Source organism: Pan paniscus, chromosome 7, assembly GCF_029289425.2.
Source record: "Pan paniscus chromosome 7, NHGRI_mPanPan1-v2.0_pri, whole genome shotgun sequence".
In the NCBI taxonomy this organism is placed as follows: domain Eukaryota; kingdom Metazoa; phylum Chordata; class Mammalia; order Primates; family Hominidae; genus Pan; species Pan paniscus.
In genome coordinates, this window is record NC_073256.2 from 16669798 (window position 1) to 16690671 (window position 20874).

General features: G+C 49.5%; 1 protein-coding gene and 1 pseudogene across 9 annotated transcripts in view; one reads left to right on the forward strand and one right to left on the reverse strand.

Moving 5' to 3' along the window:
- ARHGEF10 (Rho guanine nucleotide exchange factor 10) overlaps positions 1-20874 on the forward strand; it is a 159794-nt gene that overhangs the window by 127333 nt on the left and 11587 nt on the right. For all 9 annotated transcript variants that reach the window (XM_034965566.3, XM_055107279.2, XM_063606632.1 and 6 more), the window contains 3 exons: positions 1232-1374; positions 12660-12834; positions 20172-20294. In XM_034965566.3, coding sequence (XP_034821457.1) covers positions 1232-1374; positions 12660-12834; positions 20172-20294 — 441 coding nt within the window. The remainder of the gene's footprint in view (positions 1-1231; positions 1375-12659; positions 12835-20171; positions 20295-20874) is intronic.
- On the reverse strand, positions 1380-12649 carry LOC100979749 (uncharacterized; annotated as a pseudogene).

Consider the following 20874-nt stretch of genomic DNA (forward strand, 5'->3'; position numbering starts at 1 on the left):
CATAATGATAGACTGGGCCCTGTGCAGGTATTACAAATGAAAAGCAAGCCCATGTTCACTGGGGCTAATAATTACCCTACAACACTTTTAGCCTAATTGCAACATAAAAGCATTTCCATTAACGTTGAATTATAACTAAAAGTATGCCACAGAAGTCAAAGCTTGCATAGTTGCCTTTTAGTGACTGCACACCTCCACTTCAGACACTTGTATTCAAAGGTTCAGTGCCTGAAATCCAGAACAAAGAGATAAGAACTGAGGCCGTGTTCTCCTGACTGAGTGAAGTGTGTTTATTTGATTAGGAAGTCGATGGCATTGATGGATTAATAATTTAGTTACACTTTTAAGGTCGATGCCTTAATTAATGGTTAGACTGAGAATTAAAGAATTCATTTTAATTATTTATAGGATAATTACATTAGTCACTGTAGAAGTTTATGGTAAATCTTGCCTCAAATAATTTTTATTGGTATTCAAGCTAGCAACTCATACTTGATATAAAGTGTGAAAGACCTTGTCAGTAGATCTTTGGATATATTTTCAAACCAGAATATTTCATGACTCTCTAGGCTTCAAGAAAGGGAACAAATTCATCAAAAGTAAGGAATTCCTTTTACCTCAATTTTGATTTCTTAAAGTATTCTGTGAAGATATGGCCTCTCTTCGTGATACAGTATAGAGCAAGGCACATGTTAGAATGGAAGCAGCTAATGGGGAAATGTAACATCTGCCCAGTTATTTTGGATGCAGTTCCTTTTAATGATGACTGAATCATCTTCTCTACTATTATTGTAAATGGTAGTATTGACTGAATACCTGTGTGCTGGGTACTGTGCTGAGCTTTGTACATGCATTATTTCATTTTTAACTTTTGATACAACCTTTGTGGCTAGTGGTAGGATGGTCTCGATCTTACCCTGAAGGAAGCTGAGATTCAGGGTGAATGAGTGGTTTGTCTGGGACACACACGGAGGGGATAGGCAGGGGGGCGGGTGGGGGGTCTTGAGGGCTGCGTGTCCCACAGCTGTCTGTGCTTCCCGACTGTGCACCATGGCCCAATTGGGGTGGGTGTCAGCTTGTCGATCCCCAGACACAGCCAGGATCAGGCACAAGCATTAACACTACGGGTGATCCTTCGGGTGTCAGTTACTTAAAATGATGTGTGACCCCATTTTCCCGTTCCTGTGCACAGAAAACTGAACTTGAATGAAATGAAATATTTTCTTTTAAGATGGATCCTGGGATTCAGAACCTCAAAAAGTGATCAAGTTAGGCGTCCTACCAGTTAGAAGTCTACTCATGATGGAAGACACGTTGTGGGCGGCTTCCGGAGGTCAAGTCTTCATCATCAGTGTGGAGACTCATGCTGTAGAGGTAAGTCACTTAGGTGGCTACACAGTGTGGAAAAAATGCATTTCAGAAACAGCTCAGCTGACTTCTGGTGTCGAAGTCAAGGCTTCTTGCCTGTGGCTAAATTTCCTTCTAGCCGGGCACAGTGGCTCATGCCTGTAATGCCAACACTCCGGGAGGCCAAGGTTGGAGGACTGTTTGAGCTCAGGAGTTCCAGATCAGCCTGGGCAACAAAGTGAGATCCTGTCCCTACAAAAAAATTAGCTGGGTAGGGCAGTGCGCACCTGTAGTGGATGTGGTGATGCACACCGGTAGTCCCAAGTACTCGGGAGGCTGAGGCAGGAGCATCACTTGAGCCCAGGAGGTCCAGGCTTCAATGAGCCAAGATCTCGCCACTGCACTCCAGCCTGGGTGACAGAACAAGACCCTGTCTCAAAAAAAAAAAAAAAAAAAAAAAAAAAGGAAAGGGAAAGAAAATTCCTTCTAGATTTTGCTTAGAAAGACAAGATTAGCAAGAAAATTCAACTAACCATTTTTTAACCATTTACCTGTGTTCCCTGGTTATCTGCTAAGTAAAGGAAACATTGCTTTAAGAAATGTGTTCAGTATGAACCGGTAGAGTCCTCCAGGACTTAGGGAAAATTTGCATTTGATTGAGGTGACATTTCAATTCAGTGGGCTAAATGGATCATTCACCAAAGAATCAGGAGACAAGTGGGCAGCCATTTGGAAAACACAGAGCTGGCTCTCAAACCCCAGCCCTCTCCTCTTCTAAACACTCCAGATGGATGGGAATTTCAACATGAAAACGAAACTATAAACCTCTAAGATAAAAAGCAGTAGAATAGTTTTATTACTTTGCAATGGAGAAAGCCTCTCCAAGCATGCCACAAACCCAGAAGTTACCATAATAAATAAAATGGTACAGTTTAATAACTTTTTTCACACTGAAATATGTGTATCAAATATTTATGGAGGAAAAATTGGGAAAAAAGTTCATGTATATATGACTAAGAATTAATGTTCTTAAAATACAAAGATTTCTTATTAAACTAAGAAAAAGGTAACCAACCCAATAGAAGATGTTCAAAGGACATGAACAGGCAGCTCACAGAAAAAGAAAGAAATAAACAATAAACTCATACACATATAACTTAGCCTCCTTAGCAACTAACATTGCTTATTAAAACAAGGTACTGCTTTATTAATAAACTTTATTTTTAGAGCAGTTTTAGGTTCACTGCAAAACTGAATGAAAAGTGCGGAATTTTCCATGTACCCCTCCTCCCACACACGCACACCCCCCACAACCCCCCATCAGCCCTGTCCTGGAGTGGTGCGTTTGTTACAGTCAGTGAGCCTGCATGGGCCTGTCATCATTGCCCAGGGTCCACAGTCCCTCATCAGTCAGGGCCCGCTGGGGGCTTACTCTTGGTGCCGTGCTTCTGTGGGTTTGGGCAAATGTATCTCAGCATTGTCCAGCACTACAGCATCACGCAGAGTGGGTTCACTGCCCTGGAAATCCTCTGCTCTCTGTTCAGCCCTCCCTCCCCCAGTCCCGGCAACCACTGGTCTTCAGGGTGCCATTTCTTCAGATTGACAGAAGGTAAACACTAAGTACGACCTGGTTGGAACGTGGGGACACAGGGCTCTCAGGACCGCGGGGTCTTAGGGCAGCCCCTCCGGAGGGCACTCACCTGTTACCAGTTAGCACTGGGGCTCATAACGTCTTCCCGGCAACTCCGCACCCTAGAGAAATCCTCTCTGCAGAGGAGCTTGTGCACGCACATCTAAGGGTATCCATTGCAACCTTGTTGGCATCACAAACACTTGCGAGTGTCCTAAATGCATGTGCATGGGAGGAGCTGGGGAAACGAGGGCATCTATGCCCCACAGAGCAGGTGAGCTCAGGCAGCGGGAGGAGGCCCAACCTCTCCTTGTGGGTGTTCCTAAATGCACGCCCATGGGGGCACGTGCAGGCAAGCAGGCTGTGGAACACTGTCCAAGCTCACTCCGAGGGAGGCTGTGGTGCCTGATGAGCCCACCCGTGTCTGCTGTTGTCAGTGGCCGTGTGACGTGCCAGCGTGTGTGTGTGAAGTTGGACTGACATTCCTGAAATGATGAGGAAAAGGCTACATACTTCCCCTCACACCTGCATTTTTCAGCCGTGTCATATGTGGTGTTTATTATGAGGTTGCGCTGTCTTGTTTTTTACTGTCTGTTCATGGCCATCTCTTGACCCCACTGTCCCTAAACAAACTGGGATAACACAGGTGTGTTTTCACCCAATAAAATGGACCAACTCATCATTAAAAATTCCTTTGGGCCGGGCACAGCGGCTCACACCTGTAATTCCAGCACTTTTGGAGACCAAGATGGGTGGATCGCTTGAGCTCAAGAGTTCAAGACCAGGCTGGGCAACATGGCAAAACCCCATCTCTACAAAAAATATATAAATTAGCTGGGCACAGTAGTGCATGCCTGTAGGATATTCGGGAGGCTGAAGTGGGAGGATCACTTGAGCCCACGAAGTTGAGGCTGCAGTGAGCCAAGATCGCACTGCTATACTCCAGCCTGGGCAACAGAGTAAGACCCTGTCTCAGAAAAAAAATTCCTTTGACCCTCACACAAAATGTCATAGGAAAGTGTCTTCAGTTGGGGCAAGGGGTCTAATTTCATCTCTTTGAAGCCTCTGAAGATGTTCTAATGACTAAATCTACGCAAATCCAGAAAGAAATGTTATCATTAAGAGCTTCTAAAAATACTTCTCTAGACCATCGTTAGGAGGGATGTATCAGTTCCCCAGGTTAGGAACTTTAAGACATTTGCTGATATTTCATGAATCATATTTGCACACACTGATGAGACCGGTTTCAGGATGTGCCTAGGCTGCATCCTCTGTCATCTCAGAGGGAAATTGGCTCCTGAGCTGCCACGTGGACACCCCTTTGGCTTGCAGCACAGTGGGATGCGGGCTAATGCCGTCTTCAGCCAGGAAAGGGCTCTCCGGCTGGCCCCTGGAGACGTGGGTTTGGTTAGGGATGCGAGGTCCACACTGGGGCAAGGTGCAGATGGGACCTGGGTCCTGAGCCTCCTGGAGGCCGACGCTCTGCCGTGGATCATGAATAGCATTCCCGCGTGAGTCTGTTTTTGACACAGCCTCCCCGACGTCCTTCGAGACCTGGTCTGCTAGACAGGAACAGAAAACAGCTGGACAGGGAGGTTGCGGTACATGTTAGATGATTTTTGGCAGTATTGTTCCTGTTACTTTTCATATCCATCTGACACTTCTTATTTCACATGCACATGCCCTGAGAATGAGAAGCCTTCAGTTTCGTGGGGACCCAGGGATTAGCTAGTGCTGCCATGCAGGGTAGCACCGTGGATGCGGTCACAACTTCTTGAGTTTTTTCACAGCCCTTGTACCCCATCAGTACAGCCATCCTAGTAATTGTGTATTTACAGAGGGAGCTCAGCCATATAGTATACGGTGATCTTGGATCAGCCACCTACCTGGGTCTCAGTTGTCTGAGCTGACAGCTGGGGGTAATTCCCCTTTCTCAGGCTGCTTGTAATTTATATGCTGTAAATCTCGAAGACTCAGAGAGAAGCAATGTGTTTGGATCCAGATATAGGGCTCTTTCCTTGCATTTTTAGTACCAAAATAACTAAATACATTTTTAGAAAGAAGCAAAAATCTGCTCTCTGAAAACATGATATTCATCCTGTCGTTCCCGTTGTGCAGGGGAACTGTGGCCAGGGGCTGGTGCAGCCCACAGGACCTGAGCCCACAAGATTCGAGCCCTGGGTGTGTGTCCGCCTTGCTGACAGCGAGGGCAGCAGCTGCGGGGGGGATCCGTCCCGAATGGCCATATGCTGTCAGAACAGTGCCGGCCTGGGAGCTGCATGTGATCTGGGCTTGGGTTGAGCGGGTTGGGAGATGCCAGCCATATTTGGAAGAAAAAGGCACCTGAGGCTCTGAGGCTTCGGTGTTCCTGGAGTGACTGTGCCAGTGGAGGAGTCAGCATACCGGTGGGGGTGGCTGGCCCCGTCCCAGCTCTGGTGCCATAACAAAGCAGCACTGGGCAAACCAGTAGAGACGCTGAGCCGGCTGCTTGGTGCAGCACCCCCAACGTGGCAGGGGGCACCCACCTGCCTGTCAGGGCCGTCAGGAGCAGATGGGAAGACATGCCATGGACGCTGAGCTGCCGCACGGTGCCGGTCACAGTCACCTGGATGCTTTAGGGGAGGGGAAGTATCTCCTTTTCTCCAACTGCAAATGGCCCTTTACCCTGGGTTTGTCCAATTGCTGTTTAAATCTCATAGTGTTAGGAACACGATGCAGTGCTAAGGGATCTGACGTTTAGGAAAAGGGTGAATCATTCTGGATTTCTGGGGGGCGTTGCCTGGACAGGTTTCTTGCTTAGAGCCTTGAGTCACAGCTAGTTTCAGTGGAATGACTACAGCTGCTTAAAGTGCAAACCTTTTCTTCCTCACTCTTGATTTTCTGCAATATGCAGTGCTCTTGACTGAAGACAGATGGAAGGAAAGAAAGAGGAAAAAGGTTTCTGGCCCCCATCCTCCACTGAAGGGAAAAACAATGAAATAATAAAATAGGCGAGATATTAAAGATGACCTAAGTAGTGCAACATAGTGATTTGCTGCAGCAATGCATTTTTTTCTCATAGGAAGTTAATTCTTGTCATTGTGTAGAAAGAGACACAGGGCAACAAAACAGGCCTAAGCGGGCACGGTGGCTCACACTTGTAATCCCAGCCACTTGGGAGGCTGAGGCAGGAGGACTGCTTGAGGCTAGGAGTTCAAGGCCAGCCTGGGCAGCATAGCGAGACCCTATATCTAAACACAGAAAATAAAACAACAGGCCCAGGTCAGCAGAAGAGGCCAGAGATCCCTGAACACTGTGGAATCTCAGTCCCCAGAAAACCTGAACACTGTGGAATCCCAGCCCCCAGAAACCCCCGAACACTGTGGAATCCCAGTCCCCGGAGACTCCTGAACACTGTGGAATCCATAGCCTGCTTTCTTTCAGACACCTTCAGAATCACACAATTTCAAGGCAAACGGAGACTTAGAGATCCTGTGGCCCAGTGTTCTTATTTTCGAGAACCAAGGCTCAGAGAAAGGAGAAGCCATGCCCAACATCAGTGCTAAGGTAATATCCATATAATCTGTCTTCCAGCAGAAACATAGCAAATATTTACCAAGTACCTAGCACTGTGCAAAAACAGAGCAACCACAGATGGTTAAGACATTGAGGACACAGGCCCGGCTTTCAGTCCCAGGATGGCTGGGCTGCCAGCGTGAGTGAGGGTGCTGTGGGAGTTTTGGGGGCAACACTCCCTCCAGGCCTCAGGCTGGCACAGTGAGCCGAAATCCAGGGGCCCTGCATCCCACAGTTACTACGAATTTCACGACGGCAGCAGCAAAGCGTCAAGCCAAGCATGCGTCCCTGCAGGCACAGGGCCCTCGGCAGCTGCCTAGGGATGGTGCCCATGTGGCTAGCTGGTCGAGGGTGAGGAGGGATTCACTAGGAGAAAAACTGGGATGCCACCTCAGAGAGGGAGAGATGCATCAGGCTTCGAGACTACTGGTCCCCAAGGGGCTGCTGGAAGCAGAGGGTGGGTCTGCGAGCACAGTAGGGGACAAGGAGCTTAGGTCCTGTCACTGGCTCAGCTCCCGGGGACTGGGGGGAAGCATGGGCAGTGCAGGCATCCCCATGCCGCTGAAGGTAGCCAGCAGCCTTTGACTTGACTTCTTGGAGCACAGTTCTGTGTAGTTTTCTTTTAAACAGCACTTTTGCAGCAGACGGTGCTGAGCCATTGAAGGGTTTTCAGCGTGGAACAGATGTCAAAATTTGTTTTCAGAAGAGTATTTTGCCAGCAACGTAACGGGGTGCGAGACGCTTGGATACTAGAACCAAGGAGGTTGTGCTGGGTTAAAAACTCCATGGGTTTGGTTTTTTTAAAATCGTCTTTCCAGAAGTTTGGATTGTGATTGTGAAAGAGTCAAAAGCCCGAGGAAAGAAAGAAGCTTTGCTCCTCTATAGTCACACCAGAGTTCTGTCATACGCCACGGTTGTTTGTTTTGCTTTTTAAAATCCTCTCTATGGAAGTCGCCTTCCTCTGCCCCAAACAGTTTTCCAGGAAGTACTTTCTGCTTTATTCTGAACTAGCTAAAGAAACCAGCTATGATGGAGACTTGTGTGTGAAAGAGGCAGCAGGTGGCCAACAAATTAGATAATCTAGAAGAGATGGACAGACTCTAGAGTGGCACAAACTACCAAAACTGAATCATGAAGAAATAGAAATAGAACATTTGAATAGACCTAAAAGTAGTAAGGAAATTGAATCAGTAACCACAAACTTCTGAACAACAACAAAAAGCCCAGGACCAGATGGCTTCATTGGTGAATTCTAACCAAACATCTTTAAAAAGAATTAACAGTACTCTTTCCCAAACTCTCCAAAAATACTGACGAGGAGGGAACAACACTTCCTACTCATTCTGCAGTCAGCATGACCCCGATACCAAAGACATGACAAGAAAACCACAGACCAGTATCCACTGTGAGCATGGATGCAAAAATCTTCAATGGAAGACTTGCAAAGTGAAATCAACAGCGTACTGAAAGGATTGTGTACCCTGGAAAAATGAGATGGATTCCTGAAATGCAAAGATGGTTCAGGACATGAAAATCAATCAGTGGAATGCATCACATTAACAGAATAATGGGGAAAAAACCCACATGATCATCTCAATTGATGCACAGAAAGTACTTGACATAATTTATCACCCTTTTATGATAAAAACAATCAAACTAAGAGTAGAAGGTGATTTTTCCTCAACCTGCCAAAGGGCATCTATAAAACACTCACAGCTAACATCATACTTTATGGTTAAAGAAGAAAAGTTTTCCCCTGAAGATCAAGAACAAGACAAAGATGCCTTCTACCATTTTTATTCACAGTAGTACCAGAGGATCTGCCAGAGCAATTAGACAAGGGAAAAAGAGTGGAGGACTCAGATGAAAGGAAGAAGTAAAGTTGCATTTGCATATGATATCCTCTTGTATGTAGAAAATTCTGAGGAATCCACAGTAAAACTACTAGACTAATAAACAGGTTGAGCAAGGTTACAGGGCACAAGATCGGCATACAAAAATCAATGAAATTTCTATACACTAGCAGCAAACAACCTGAAAATGAGACAAGAAAACAACTTCATTTATAATGCTGACAAAAAGAAAAATACTTGGAGAAATTTTTAATCAAAAAGTGCAAGATTTATACACTAAAAACTACAAGACATCATTCAGAGAAATTAAAGAATACCTAAATAAATGGGAAGGCATCCTATGTTCATAGATTGGAAGATGTACTATTGTTAAGAAGAAAACAGTCCCCAAATGGATTTGCAGATTCAACATAATCCTTATCAAAATTTCTGCTGCTTTTTTTTTTTTTAAACAAAACTTGACAAGCACATCCTGAGATTCATCTGGAAATGCAGGGGATCCAGAATAGCCAAAACAATCTAGAAAAAACAAAATTGGAGGCCCACACTTCCTAATTTCAGATTTTACCACACAGCCACAGTAATACGCAAGACAGCATGGTGCTGGCACGGGACAGACACATACATCACTGACATAGACCGGAGACATGTGTGTCTGTGGTCACATAATTTTCAACACGGTGCCAAAACTGTTCCATTTGAATATTGAATGGCCTCTTCAACAGGTGCTGCTGGCACAACTTCATTCTTCCATGTGCAGAAGAATGAAGTTGGACCCCTGCCTCACACCACATACAAAATTATCTCAAATGAATTAAAACATAAATGTAAAAGCTAAAACTATAAACACCTTAAAAGAAATTATAGGGGTAAATCCTCATGATTTTGGACTAGACAGTGGTTTCTTAGATCTGACACCTCAAGCACAAGCAACTAACATGGAAAAATAAGATACATGGGCTTCATTAAAGTTAAAACCTTTTTGCTTCAAAGGACACTATCAGCAGGGTGAAAAGACAACCCACAGAGTGGGAGAAAATATGTATAGCTCATGTGAGAAGGATCTAGTATGCAGAGCATCTAACTCACTCTTAGATCTTAATAAAAAGAAAACTAACTCTATTAAAGGCAAGGGAACTGAATGGATATTTCTCCAAAGAAGATGTACAGTCGACCCATAGGCACACGAGAAGATGGTCAGCATTGTTGCTTGTTAGGGAATCATGGAGCGAAACCACAATGAGATGCTGTGTCACATGCTAGGATGGCGGGAATAATAATGTTAGTGGAGCCAGCACGCACTGGAGAGCACGTGAGGATGCTGGGAGACTGTTGCTGGTGGGAATGCAGAATGGTACAATTTCTGAGAAGACAGTTTGTGATTTCTTCAGAAAGTAACTCGTGGCATGACCAGGTGACCCAGCATTTCTAGTCGTAGGTGTAGATTCAGAAGAACCTGATACTCATGCAGACACGAATTATCATAGCAGTGTTATTTATAGTCAAAAAGCAGATGCAGCCCAGACGCCCAGGAACTGGTGAATGGACAAACATAATGTGGTTCCTTCATACACGAGGATTGGTTTCAGCCATAGAAAGGAGTGAAGCCCCAACTCATGCCACGTGGATGAACCTGGAAAACGCCAAATTCAGTGAAAGAAGCCAGACACAAAAGGCCGAACATTGTAGGATTTTGTTTATATGAAATGTCAGAACAGGCAAATCCAGAGACAGAACCTGGATGGGATGAGTGGTTGTCAGGGGCTGGGGAAGGGGGCATAAGGGTAATAAAATATTCTGTAATTCAAGAGTGGTTAAGGTTGGCAACTTCCCGAATATACTAAAAAGCACAGAATTGCGCCCTATAGAAGGGTGAACTTCATGATATGTGAATTATAGCTCAGTGTTTTCAAAAGGAGGTGGCAGTTTTGGAAGTAGCTGAGAAGTTAGCAGAAGTTAGCCTGAAGCAATGGCTGCGGGGAGCGGCCTGCCTAGCACAGGCAGGAGGAGAGGAACCCCACAGCCCAGCTGGAAAGGGGCACAGGCTTTTCTTCCTTTTCTTTTTCCCTATTTTTTGAGTGAGACTTGTGCATGCTTTGGGGCTCAATGATAGAAGCCAGGAGAGACAGGGCCCCATTCCAGGAGGAGGGCGAGGAGCAGGGGAGGAAGGAGCCAGTGCCGCGAGGAGGCCAGATTCGGGGAGCTCTGCAGGTTGGAGGTGGAGTGTCAGGGAAGTGTGGGCCTGCACACCTTCTCCTCTGTGACGCAGGAGGCCAAGTCAGAGGGAGGAGGGATCAAAAACAGACCCACTCTAGAACCATCTGGAATCCGAACCCAGACTTCCCAACTCCCAGGCAGATGCTCTGTCTCCCACGCCGCACAGCCCAGATAGTTTAGAGTGTGAAGATCCTGTGAAGCTTCAGTTCATAAAAACACTTGGGATCTTTGTGTGTGAGATTCGTGTTCCGCTGGGGAGTAAGAGCTGGATTATCTGCCTAGGAACCAAGTCACAAGTCAGTGATGCAGACTCCTTTGCAATTGTGAGCACCAGTTCCTTCTCATTGACAAATATTTAAATTCAACTTGTGATTATTGAAGAAATTTTCTATGAGGAAACTACGGGCATATGGCGAGAGGCATTACACGCTGACTCTAGAATGGGCATTTTATGAGGAAACTACGGGCATATGGCGAGAGGCATTTACACGGCTGACTCTAGAATGGGCATTTTAGAGGTGGGGCTCTCACTTCACATCAGGGGACCTGCGGGGTTCCAATTTGCTCCAGAGGGGTGGACAGTCAGATGTGGAGCCCGCTCAAGACCCACAGTGATGGGACTTGGGGCCGTGTGGGCCAGCCTCCCTCACTGTGTCACCTCCTTGGGGACCCCAGCCTCCCGCACCGTGTCACCTCCCTGGGGACCCCTGCCTCCCACACCATGTCGCCTCCCTCGGGACCCCAGCCTCCCGCACTGTGTCGCCTCCCCCAGGATCCCAGCCTCCCGCACCGTGTCGCCTCCCTGAGGACCCTAGCCTCCCGCACCATGTCGCCTCCCTGGGGACCCCAGCCCCTGCGTGCCCAGCCTGAGGACACAGTCCTCTCCTCAGCTCTCAGGCCCTGCAGCGCCCCTGTGTAGACTGGGGTCCTCTGCCCCCTGTTCCTGATGGAATCTCAACTGAAATAAGAGGCGATACCATGGGAGAAGGGATCTCCCATCCACTGAAGTCGCATCCCTGAATTCCTGCCCGCTGGGTTCACTGGGCTCTGGGCGTGGCGTAGTGCCGCAGGGTGGGGTTTGGTGCCACGGGGCATGTGTGTGGAGTCAGCAGTCTCCACCATGGGGGCTGTCGTCTTTTCCCTTATTCTCAGATTGTGGGACAACTCGTAGGGCCGAGATGTCAGTCTGGTTATTTCCTGTGGGTTTTTATGAGTTTCATCACTTTACTTTAGATAACTGTGCAGGATCGTGAGTTTCTTTAATTTCAAGAGCTGTGAGGCTGCTGGTTCCTGGGGCACACAGTGTCTCTAAGCTTCATCCCAGCCCTCACCCTCTGTTACCACCTCCAATCCCTTATGGGCAAGGCGGGGGCAGTCCTCCTGGGACTGATCCCAGAGAGCCTGAACGCCAGGCAGCCCCTGAGGCCATGTGGGGGGGTCGCTGTGTTAGCAGCCCCTGCTGGCTGTGGGGTGACGAGGGCCCAGGCCCAGGCACCAGTGGGACCCCTCAGAGCAGGCTGCTGGGATGCGCTTTCGGAGCTGCGGGGCTGCAGCTGAGCCTGGAAGCTCCAGAAGGACCAAGTTGCTTGGAGAAGCAGAAGGTGCCTTTCCAGGACAGCAGAGCTAAGAGGAGGCACAGACTCAGAACCAGGGTCAGGCTGCAGGCAGGCAGTGGGGCCCCATGCCATAGCCTGGAGACATCGAGGAAGGTTCCAGCAGGTTCTGATGGGCCTGGGGGGATGGATCCTGTGCCTCCCCTCGCCAGCCTGCCCATGTCTCCTTTAGGACACAAGCTCAGTGGCCCCTCGGCAGGTGCACCATGCCTGTGTCTTTGGAATGGCAATTTTCTGGGCTCACAAAGGAGCCAGGATGATTGGAAAATGGCAGGCAGTTGGGTTGCTGGTGTTTGGTTGCTGGAGAGGCCTGTGATTTGGAGCAAAGCCTGCTACTGTGTTGCAGCCACTGAATGGCGCTCCAGCCGTACGCCACGTGGACCCAACAGGCCCCACTCAGACTCACTCCACGGGGCTAGCAGACTTGACCTCTCAATTTCACAGGGTCAGCTGGAGGCCCACCAGGAGGAAGGCATGGTGATCTCCCACATGGCCGTGTCCGGCGTCGGGATCTGGATTGCCTTCACCTCAGGGTCCACGCTCCGCCTTTTTCACACGGAAACTCTCAAGCACCTGCAGGACATCAACATCGCCACCCCTGTTCACAACATGCTGCCAGGTAAGGGGACGGGACAGGGCCCAGGGATGGGACAGCAACCGGGGACGGACGTGGGGGGTGCGGAGCGCCGTCAGCCCACCTTAGCGCTTCCCAGTGCAGGACACTGTTCACAACATGCTGCCAGGTAATGGGGCGGGACAGGGCCCAGGGAAAGACGTGGGAGTGCGGAGCATGGTCAGCCTACTTTAGCGCTTCCCGGTGCAGGGCACAGAGGTCCTGAAGAAGCTGCATGCTGGGAGGAGCTGCGTGCTGGGATGAGCCGCGTAGCAGTGCCATTTCTGTAGGTCAGAGTGGGTGGGAGACGATTTCTCATCGTCGGTGCAACAAGACCCTGGGGAAGCCAGGACCTGAGGCTGAAGAACACAGAAAAGGAGGCCTCCCTTTGGCTGGGAGGGCTGTTGGGGAGAGGCCAACAGAGGCGTATGTTTGTGAATGCCCTGTTGCTGGTGGGTGTCACTGAAGTTTCTGGGCAGGGGAGAAGGCCATTACACATTGAGTTTTGGGAAGACCATCCTACAACAGGATGGAGGAAAGAAATCAGGAGGGGGCCCAACCGGCTTCTTTCACGGGTAACCGGAGGCCGCGGTGGGGTCTGTGGAAGGGCTGTTTTGGTTCTTTGCCTGCTGGTGGGTATTGGAAGATGTTTGCAGTTTTAAGGGGAAGGCATGAAGTAAGGGCTCTGCCTCCGAGCGCTTCGGCTGCTGTGACACACGCCACAGACGGGCAGGCTTACAAGCCAGAGAGGCTGCCCCTCTGCATTCTGGAGGCAGCATGCTGGGGAGCACGGTGCCTGCAGGGCCGGTTTCTGGGAGGATCTGCTTCCTGCTTTGCAGTTGGTGCCTTCTGGCTGGGGCCTCATGTGGTGGAGCAAGAGCCCTGGGGTCTCCTCCGCTTCCTGTAAGGGTGCTAATCCCATCATGGGGACCCTATCCTCATGAGCTCATCTAACCCTAATCACCTCCCCAAAGCCCCGCCTCCTCGCACCATCCCACTGCGGGCAGGGCTTCAACATCGAAATCTGGGGAGACACAAACATTCAGTCCATGACGGGCCATTTATGATACGTTGAAAAAAACCACAATGATTAGGGATCTGGTTCTAGAACGGGTGTGAGGCCGTCCTTTGACAAGGGGAGGATGAGGAGGACGAGGAGGTGTTGAGGATGTTCCTCGGGGCCTCCGTGTCCCCGCCGCACTCCCACTGGAGATGGGAGGGTGAATATATTCGGTGCACGGTGGGTCCATGATAGCCGTTCTTTTCTCAGGGGCTAACTGTACAAGCCATTGTTAAAATACTACAGGAGATTTCTCTTAGTGAGAAAAGGAGGTTTATGTAACATGCAGGTTTATATTTAGAGAACCAAAATGGTTAAGTCCCTGTGGCTCAGAAAGCAGACGCTCTGCTGCGGACCTTGTGTTTTCTTTGGAGCACTCACTGCTAGAGCAAATGTTTGCTGCGGAATAGGCTGTCCTTGTTGGGACAAAACCAAGTCACATCCGTAATTGCCAAAGCACGCTCTCACGCGGCAGTGAGTGTCCACGTGTTCAAAGTTCTGTACACAAGGGGAGGTGAGGAGGGTGTTATGAGAAAAACCTCTCCACTCGACCTCCTGTGGGCTCCAGCACCCGAGCCTCCAAATCCTGCCCCAGCTGCCCTGCAGCGCAGACCTCCCTCCGGGGAGAAGCAGCCCACGGTTACCCTGGTTCCAGAGTTCCGAGAGCAGCCATGGAAATGCAGCGGCCCTGCAGGATCCTTAGTGTTTATCTGTCTCCGGTTAGGATCAGAAAGAAACTCCTAATCAAGGGAAGGCTCTTGCAAGTGTGAGTGGAGTTTGTATTTTGAATTTGATTTCTTAATAAAATAACCCTTGCACACGATTTAATAAAACCCAACAGCACTCACGCCCAGGCTATGAAAAGCAAAGCAGGATAGGAAAGCCTGCGCTCTGGGGACCCACAGCCCCACCCCCATCCCAGCACCCCACCCACTGTCAGCACCCAACCCTGCCCCCCATCCTCACACCCAACCCCGCAGTCAGCACCCACCCTCTCATCCCAGCACCCCACCCACTGTCAGCACCCGCCCCGGCCCCCCCGACTGTCCCCATACCCCACCCTGCTGTCAGCTGCCTGTCCCGCCTGCCTCCCTACTGCTGCTGCTCGAAAGCCACTCCTGTATGGCAGGTTCTTGATGTTTTGTTTTAGATACTGTCTTTGACCTCTCCTGTAGAAGAGAAAGATGGAATTATCCTGCTTCTCTCCAAGCATAGAGCACCCAACACAGTCCTGCACCCACCCAGAAACAGAATGCAGACCCCTTGCCGGCTGCGCAGGTCGCAGGTTCTGGCTAAATCGCAGCTGCCTGTGTTGCGTGTTTTGGATGATGAAGTTGTCTGTGGCTGGGCGCTGAGCCTTCCTTGGGACTTTTCACCCTTCAGCTCATAGTTTCCAGGCGGCCGATGATGGATCCATCCCAAGCCCACCACAAGCCTCTCACTTGGCAGCAGATGCATGGGGCTCTGCAGAGCCACCATCCCCTGGCGCCCACTCTCCCGGGCCCCTCCAACATCCTGGGCTGGCTCTCCACGGCCACAGTGCGTGCTCTCAGCCCCCTGCTCCGGGGGCCCCTGAATCGTGGGTCTTTACTTATTCCTACACAACATAGTCAGGTCTGCATTTTAGACCCGCATGAAAGCAAACACATGTGTCTGTCCAGATGGAGCGCCGTGCCTCTAGTTGGCAGGTTTCTCCGGCATTTCGGTACTAAGTTGGAAATAGCTCCAGCTTCACTGATTTCTGGGGGACACTGACTGCTTTACCCACATTCAGTTCTCGGCTCCCAGGCTGTGGTCTGCTGCCACCGTGGCCTTGTCAGTAGGAGAAAGGTACACGGGTTAGAGGCAACCTCGGTGACACCAGAAGTTCAGTTTTGTTTGTGATGCTTCTGACAGTGATTCTCTGTAAGATCCTCAGTGCGGCATAGACTGAGATGGTTCTGATTTTCATTGCATTTTGTGACTCAGAGGGAATGAGTAGGCCAGAGAGTCCTTTCCTCCAGAGAGTCCTTTCATCTCGTCTCCTCTGTCTAGTCGTCTTTGCCTTTCAGCCAATATTTCATATATTTCATAGAAATAAGCATTATTGCATTTCATGCTGTATTTAGACATTCCGGTGGGGGCATGCTCATACCGTGCTGACGTGCGCGGATGCTGAGGTCGCCGGGCTGTCACTGCTCCTGGGTTCTTCTCCTCCTTATCGTCCAAGATGGTTCCTGGAGGCCCACACATGTCCTCTGTGCTCTGTTCGCACACACACAAAACCTTCATTCTAGAGTCGTATTCATGACGATGCTCAAATGGGTTTTCATGTGTGTGTGTGTGTGTGGCAACAAGACATAAAATTATCTTTTTGTGCTATTGCTGGAATATAAAAGTCAGGTAGCTTCTGCAAATGAAGACTTGCCAAGCCGAAACAACAAAATTTGAAAAAAACAAACTGTATTATAACTCATGCCTTTTGTGTGAGTTCACACAACGTGATGAAACCTCCTTCCTTCCTCAGGGTCTCAGCACGCTGGCCCCTGGGGAATCCGTGAATCTGTAGCTAAGGCCCTGGCTTTTCTCCTTCTATTTGGAATTCAGTTCTGAAAACCATTTAGCTCACGTTCTTTCACATAAGCTACATCAGATTCAACACAGACTAACAGTTGATGAAGGTCTGTGATTAACATACACATTCGTTAGAGCGGTCGTTACCTTTCTAAGTTATAAAGGAGTAGAGTTTACAGCGAGTGAGTTCACGGCGCCTCAGCTTTTAGGTTGTGAGCAGTTGCAGTAGGTTACATCACCAGGCAGATGTTTCCTGCTCTGTCCCGCATGTTCAAAGGAGGATATTTTTGATGGAAAGGTGCTGAGACACATGGTAAATTGCGCCTTTCTGAGTCTCCATCGAGCGAATACAGAGCCTCCAGGAACTATGTGACCAAATAAAATGGCCAAAATTTCCATTAAAAAAAAAAAAAAAGTGTAACTTTTCTGAAGACCATGGACACCGTAAGGGAATTCAGTAAATGAAACCGGACTCAAGATGGTGAGTTAACGAACGAGACTGAGGACTTGGGAGCCACAGCCTTTCTCGGTGGCCGGTGTGGCCCTGGCCTGTCCTTTGTTTTATGTTCCAGGCTGGGAAGAGCAGAGGGCGAATCCCCCTGGTAGCATTCCCTCCCATACTTGGGGGACGTATTGCTTCTTCTACTCACTGTTCTGTTTCTGAGGTTATTTGAATGAACCTGGATGGTGTTGTTTACACCCCCAGCTTCTCCCAACCTCCAGGGCGGGAGATGCGTCTGCCTCTGTGGCTACCTGCAGAAGGCCCTGGTGACTCCCCACGGAGTCACCATCCAGCAGCCGCTCAAGTGCAGTCAGTCCCACTTCACACGTGTAACCCATTTACCAACCTCACTGTACAGCTGCATCACCGTTCACCACCTCAGCTGCCCCTGCCTCCCACCTCGCCAGCGGACCTCACGTGGGCTCCAGCTCCCGGGACCCAGCCCCATCTGGGACACGCCCTGCTGTCCTGTTCTAGGTCACTGTTGGTGCTTCCGGACGGGCACGGGACGCCTGGATAGCGGCACTCACCGCAGCCTCTGGAATTGGAAAATGACCGCATGACCTCGTGACTGTGGCCGTCAGCTTTCACATGTAAAATTAAAGATGTTGATTGGCAGACTGCTTGGAAAATGCAATGGAAAACCACTCTCTGGAACTTAACTCTTTTACGTAGTTCCTGGGTACTTTGAAACCAGTTAAAAACATTCATATCGGGTTTCTACCTGCTTTTACCCTTTTTATTTATTTATTTATTTATTTGAAACGGAGTTTCACTCCTTTTGCCCAGGCTGGAGTGCAATGGTGCGATCTTGGCTCACTGCAACCTCTGCCTCCCGGGTTCAAGCAATACTCCTGCCTCAGCTCCTGAGTAGTTGGGATTACAGGTGCCTACCACCACGCCCAGCTAGTTTTTTTGTATTTTTTTGTTTTGTTTTTTAGGTTTTTTTTTTTTTTTGTATTTTTAGTAGGGATGGGGTTTCACTATGTTGGCCAGGCTGGTCTCGAACTCCTGGCCTCAGGGGATCCACCCACCTCGGCCTCCCAAAGTGCTGGGATTACAGGCATGAGCCACTGCGCCCGGCCTACCCTTTTTATTAAATGCAAGCTTTGGCCAGCATTACAGGAGCCCTTCCAGAAGCCGGGCCATCGTTTCAGTCAGGCAGCCGCAGCCTTGCCCGGCACGCAGGTGGGGCTTCTCCCCTTCCCAGTATCTCACATCCCTGCTCCCACAGCGGGGCTGCTTCCCATCCTAGTGCCACACGGAGGGCCGGGGAGGTCGGGTTCAGGTTTGATGCTGAGCTCATATGCACACCGGTATTCTCTCTCATAAGACAATCATATTTCATGCTTAAAATACTTACTGTTGAGTCAAACTGCTGCTCTAGAAAGATCATCCACACTCCCTTTGTGGCTGCACCCCGGGCTGCTCCCCGTGTTGTAGAGCAGTCAGCACTTCGGAGCAGCTGGGAATCGCGTACCCTGCGTATCAGCTTTGAAGCTGCTGCCGTGCTTTTCATTAGCTTTAGAAAGTAACAGCACCGGCTTACGTACAGGACAGCGCTGTGGATTCACTATCGCCCTGACCAAGTCACGCCGACCAGGCAAACATTCAGAATTCCTGGGACATGCATATTATTGAGCTTTTAAAAATAATATGAATTGGCATTTAGAAATAGAACCAAATGTCTTTCTTTTTCTGTAGTGAGGGCTTTTTGTTTTGGGGGAGGCTGTTTGACCTCTGTCCATACGGAGTCTTTGGCTCTGGTGTGAGGTTGTTTTTCATGATCTTCATCAGAGAGAACTTTGGGTCAAATGCAGGGATATTTAAAATAGCTTTTATATCTACAGAAAAGAATCAAACTTTTTAAGTGTTCACCATCACTTCTCAGGAGCAAGCTAAATGGGCCTACTGTTCTCCTCAGCTTTGGGGCTAAACAGAGAAGCACTGGGGATTATCTTTTCTGTGTTTGAAGGCCGCTATGCTGACGATTGTCTCAGAGTTGTGGTGGAATGATGTGACAGTCCAGACCCACCCTGAAACCACAGTGAGGCGGGGTCTTTGGAGCAGGTGATATGTCTCCCACCCTGTAACTGCCATGAGGCGGGGTCTTTGGAGCAGGTGATTTGTCTCCCATCCTGTAACTGCAGTGAGGTGGGGTCTTCCTGTAACCACTGTGAGGTGGGGTCTTTGGAGCAGGTGATTTGTCTCCCATCCTGTAACTGCAGTGAGGTGGGGTCTTGGAACAGGCCATGCATCTCCCACCCTGTAACCACCGTGAGGCGGGGTCTTCCCTGTAGCCACGGTGAGGCGGGGTCTTCCCTTTAACCACCGTGAGGCGGGGTCTTCCCTGTAACTGTCGTTAGGTGGCGGGGTCTTCCCTGTAACCCCAGTGATGCAGGGTCTTCCCTGTAACCCCGGTGAGGCGGGGTCTTCCCTGTAGCCGCCGTGAGGCGGGGTCTTCCTGAAACTGCAGTGAGGCAGGGTCTTGGAATAGGCCACGCGTCTCCCACATTGTTTTGCAGCCACTTTCTAGCCTTGTCACTGCTGGAGCAAATTGTTTAGTTTCTCTGGGCTTCAGATCCTTGGCTGTAAAGCAAATCAAAACCAAACTAACAAAGAGCCTCAAAGGCCCTTCTGACCCCACCATCCACCGTGATGTTTCCCTGCTGTGTCCAGCGCTGAGGCTGTGTGACGATGTTGTTCTTCACGCAGAGCCCTGGAGAGGCCTTTCAGTTCCCCTCTAGGGTCCAAGTGCGGCTGAGGGCCGGTTACTCGAGTCCAGCCGCGCCCATTAAGAGACCTCTCCTCACTTGTAAAGGGGTCTCTGTGCTCCCAAAGAACCACAGGCCGCTGTGTATGTCGGGGGCTCACAAGCTCACGTGCTACACGGCCCAGAAGCAAAAGGTTTAGACAGATTCATCCAGGGGCTTGATTCACGGCTGAAACGGCCAAGCAGAGCCATGCAGACGACAGCCCAGGAGACCCAGCCAGACATCTGGCCTGTTCTGTTCAGGTGCAGGTGCAGGGTATGCCCCCAAGACCCTTGTCTTGCTCATGTGGTTGAGGGAGCCTGGTGCTCGGGTTTGGGAACTCCTGTGCCACATCCTGCCCCTGGCGGATTTGGTGGTGGCACGACAGGCCTGTGGGGTTTCCAGCACCCCCTCACCGCCCCACCAACTCTGCTACACAAACCAGACCCGAAGCCACTCGTGTCTTTCCGCCCAGGGCACCAGCGGCTGTCGGTGACGAGCCTGCTCGTCTGCCACGGATTGCTGATGGTCGGCACCAGCCTGGGAGTCCTCGTGGCCCTGCCGGTCCCACGTCTGCAAGGGATTCCCAAAGTGACCGGTGAGTGGCACCTGCAGTCTGGGTGGCTGCATCCTGTCTTGCAGGCTCGTGGAGCATAGCAGTGTGTAGTGTGATTTAACATCCTAGGATTCTTTAAACAATTCATATTATCTGTGCTTTTTCAGTGTATTATAATGACTTAATAGACTGTTTAATTGGAATAATCAATTTATATTTTTTCCGTTTATTACCTTAGTAATCCAAGGAGAATCTTATGTTTTTATATTCTGTTTACTGCCAGAATTAGTTTCCATCATTCCTTTCTGTGTTTTATATTGTGAAGAAGGAAGCCGGGATCTCCGTCATTCCTTTCTGTATTTTATGTTGTGAAGAAGGAAGTCGGGATCTCCATCGTTCCTTTCTGTATTTTATGTTGTGAAGAAGGAAGCCGGGGATCCGAAAGGCTCCATTGTGCTATTGCAATGTCAGTAAGAGCTCAGGCTGGAACACATGGCCTTTCTGGAAAGCACAGTCCCGTTAGGGATTGGAGGCCTTAAAACATGCTTGTGTGCCTGGAATCAGGATTCCCAATCCAGGGAATTGGCCCAGGAAACAGCCTAAGCTAGGAACAAAGTATGAT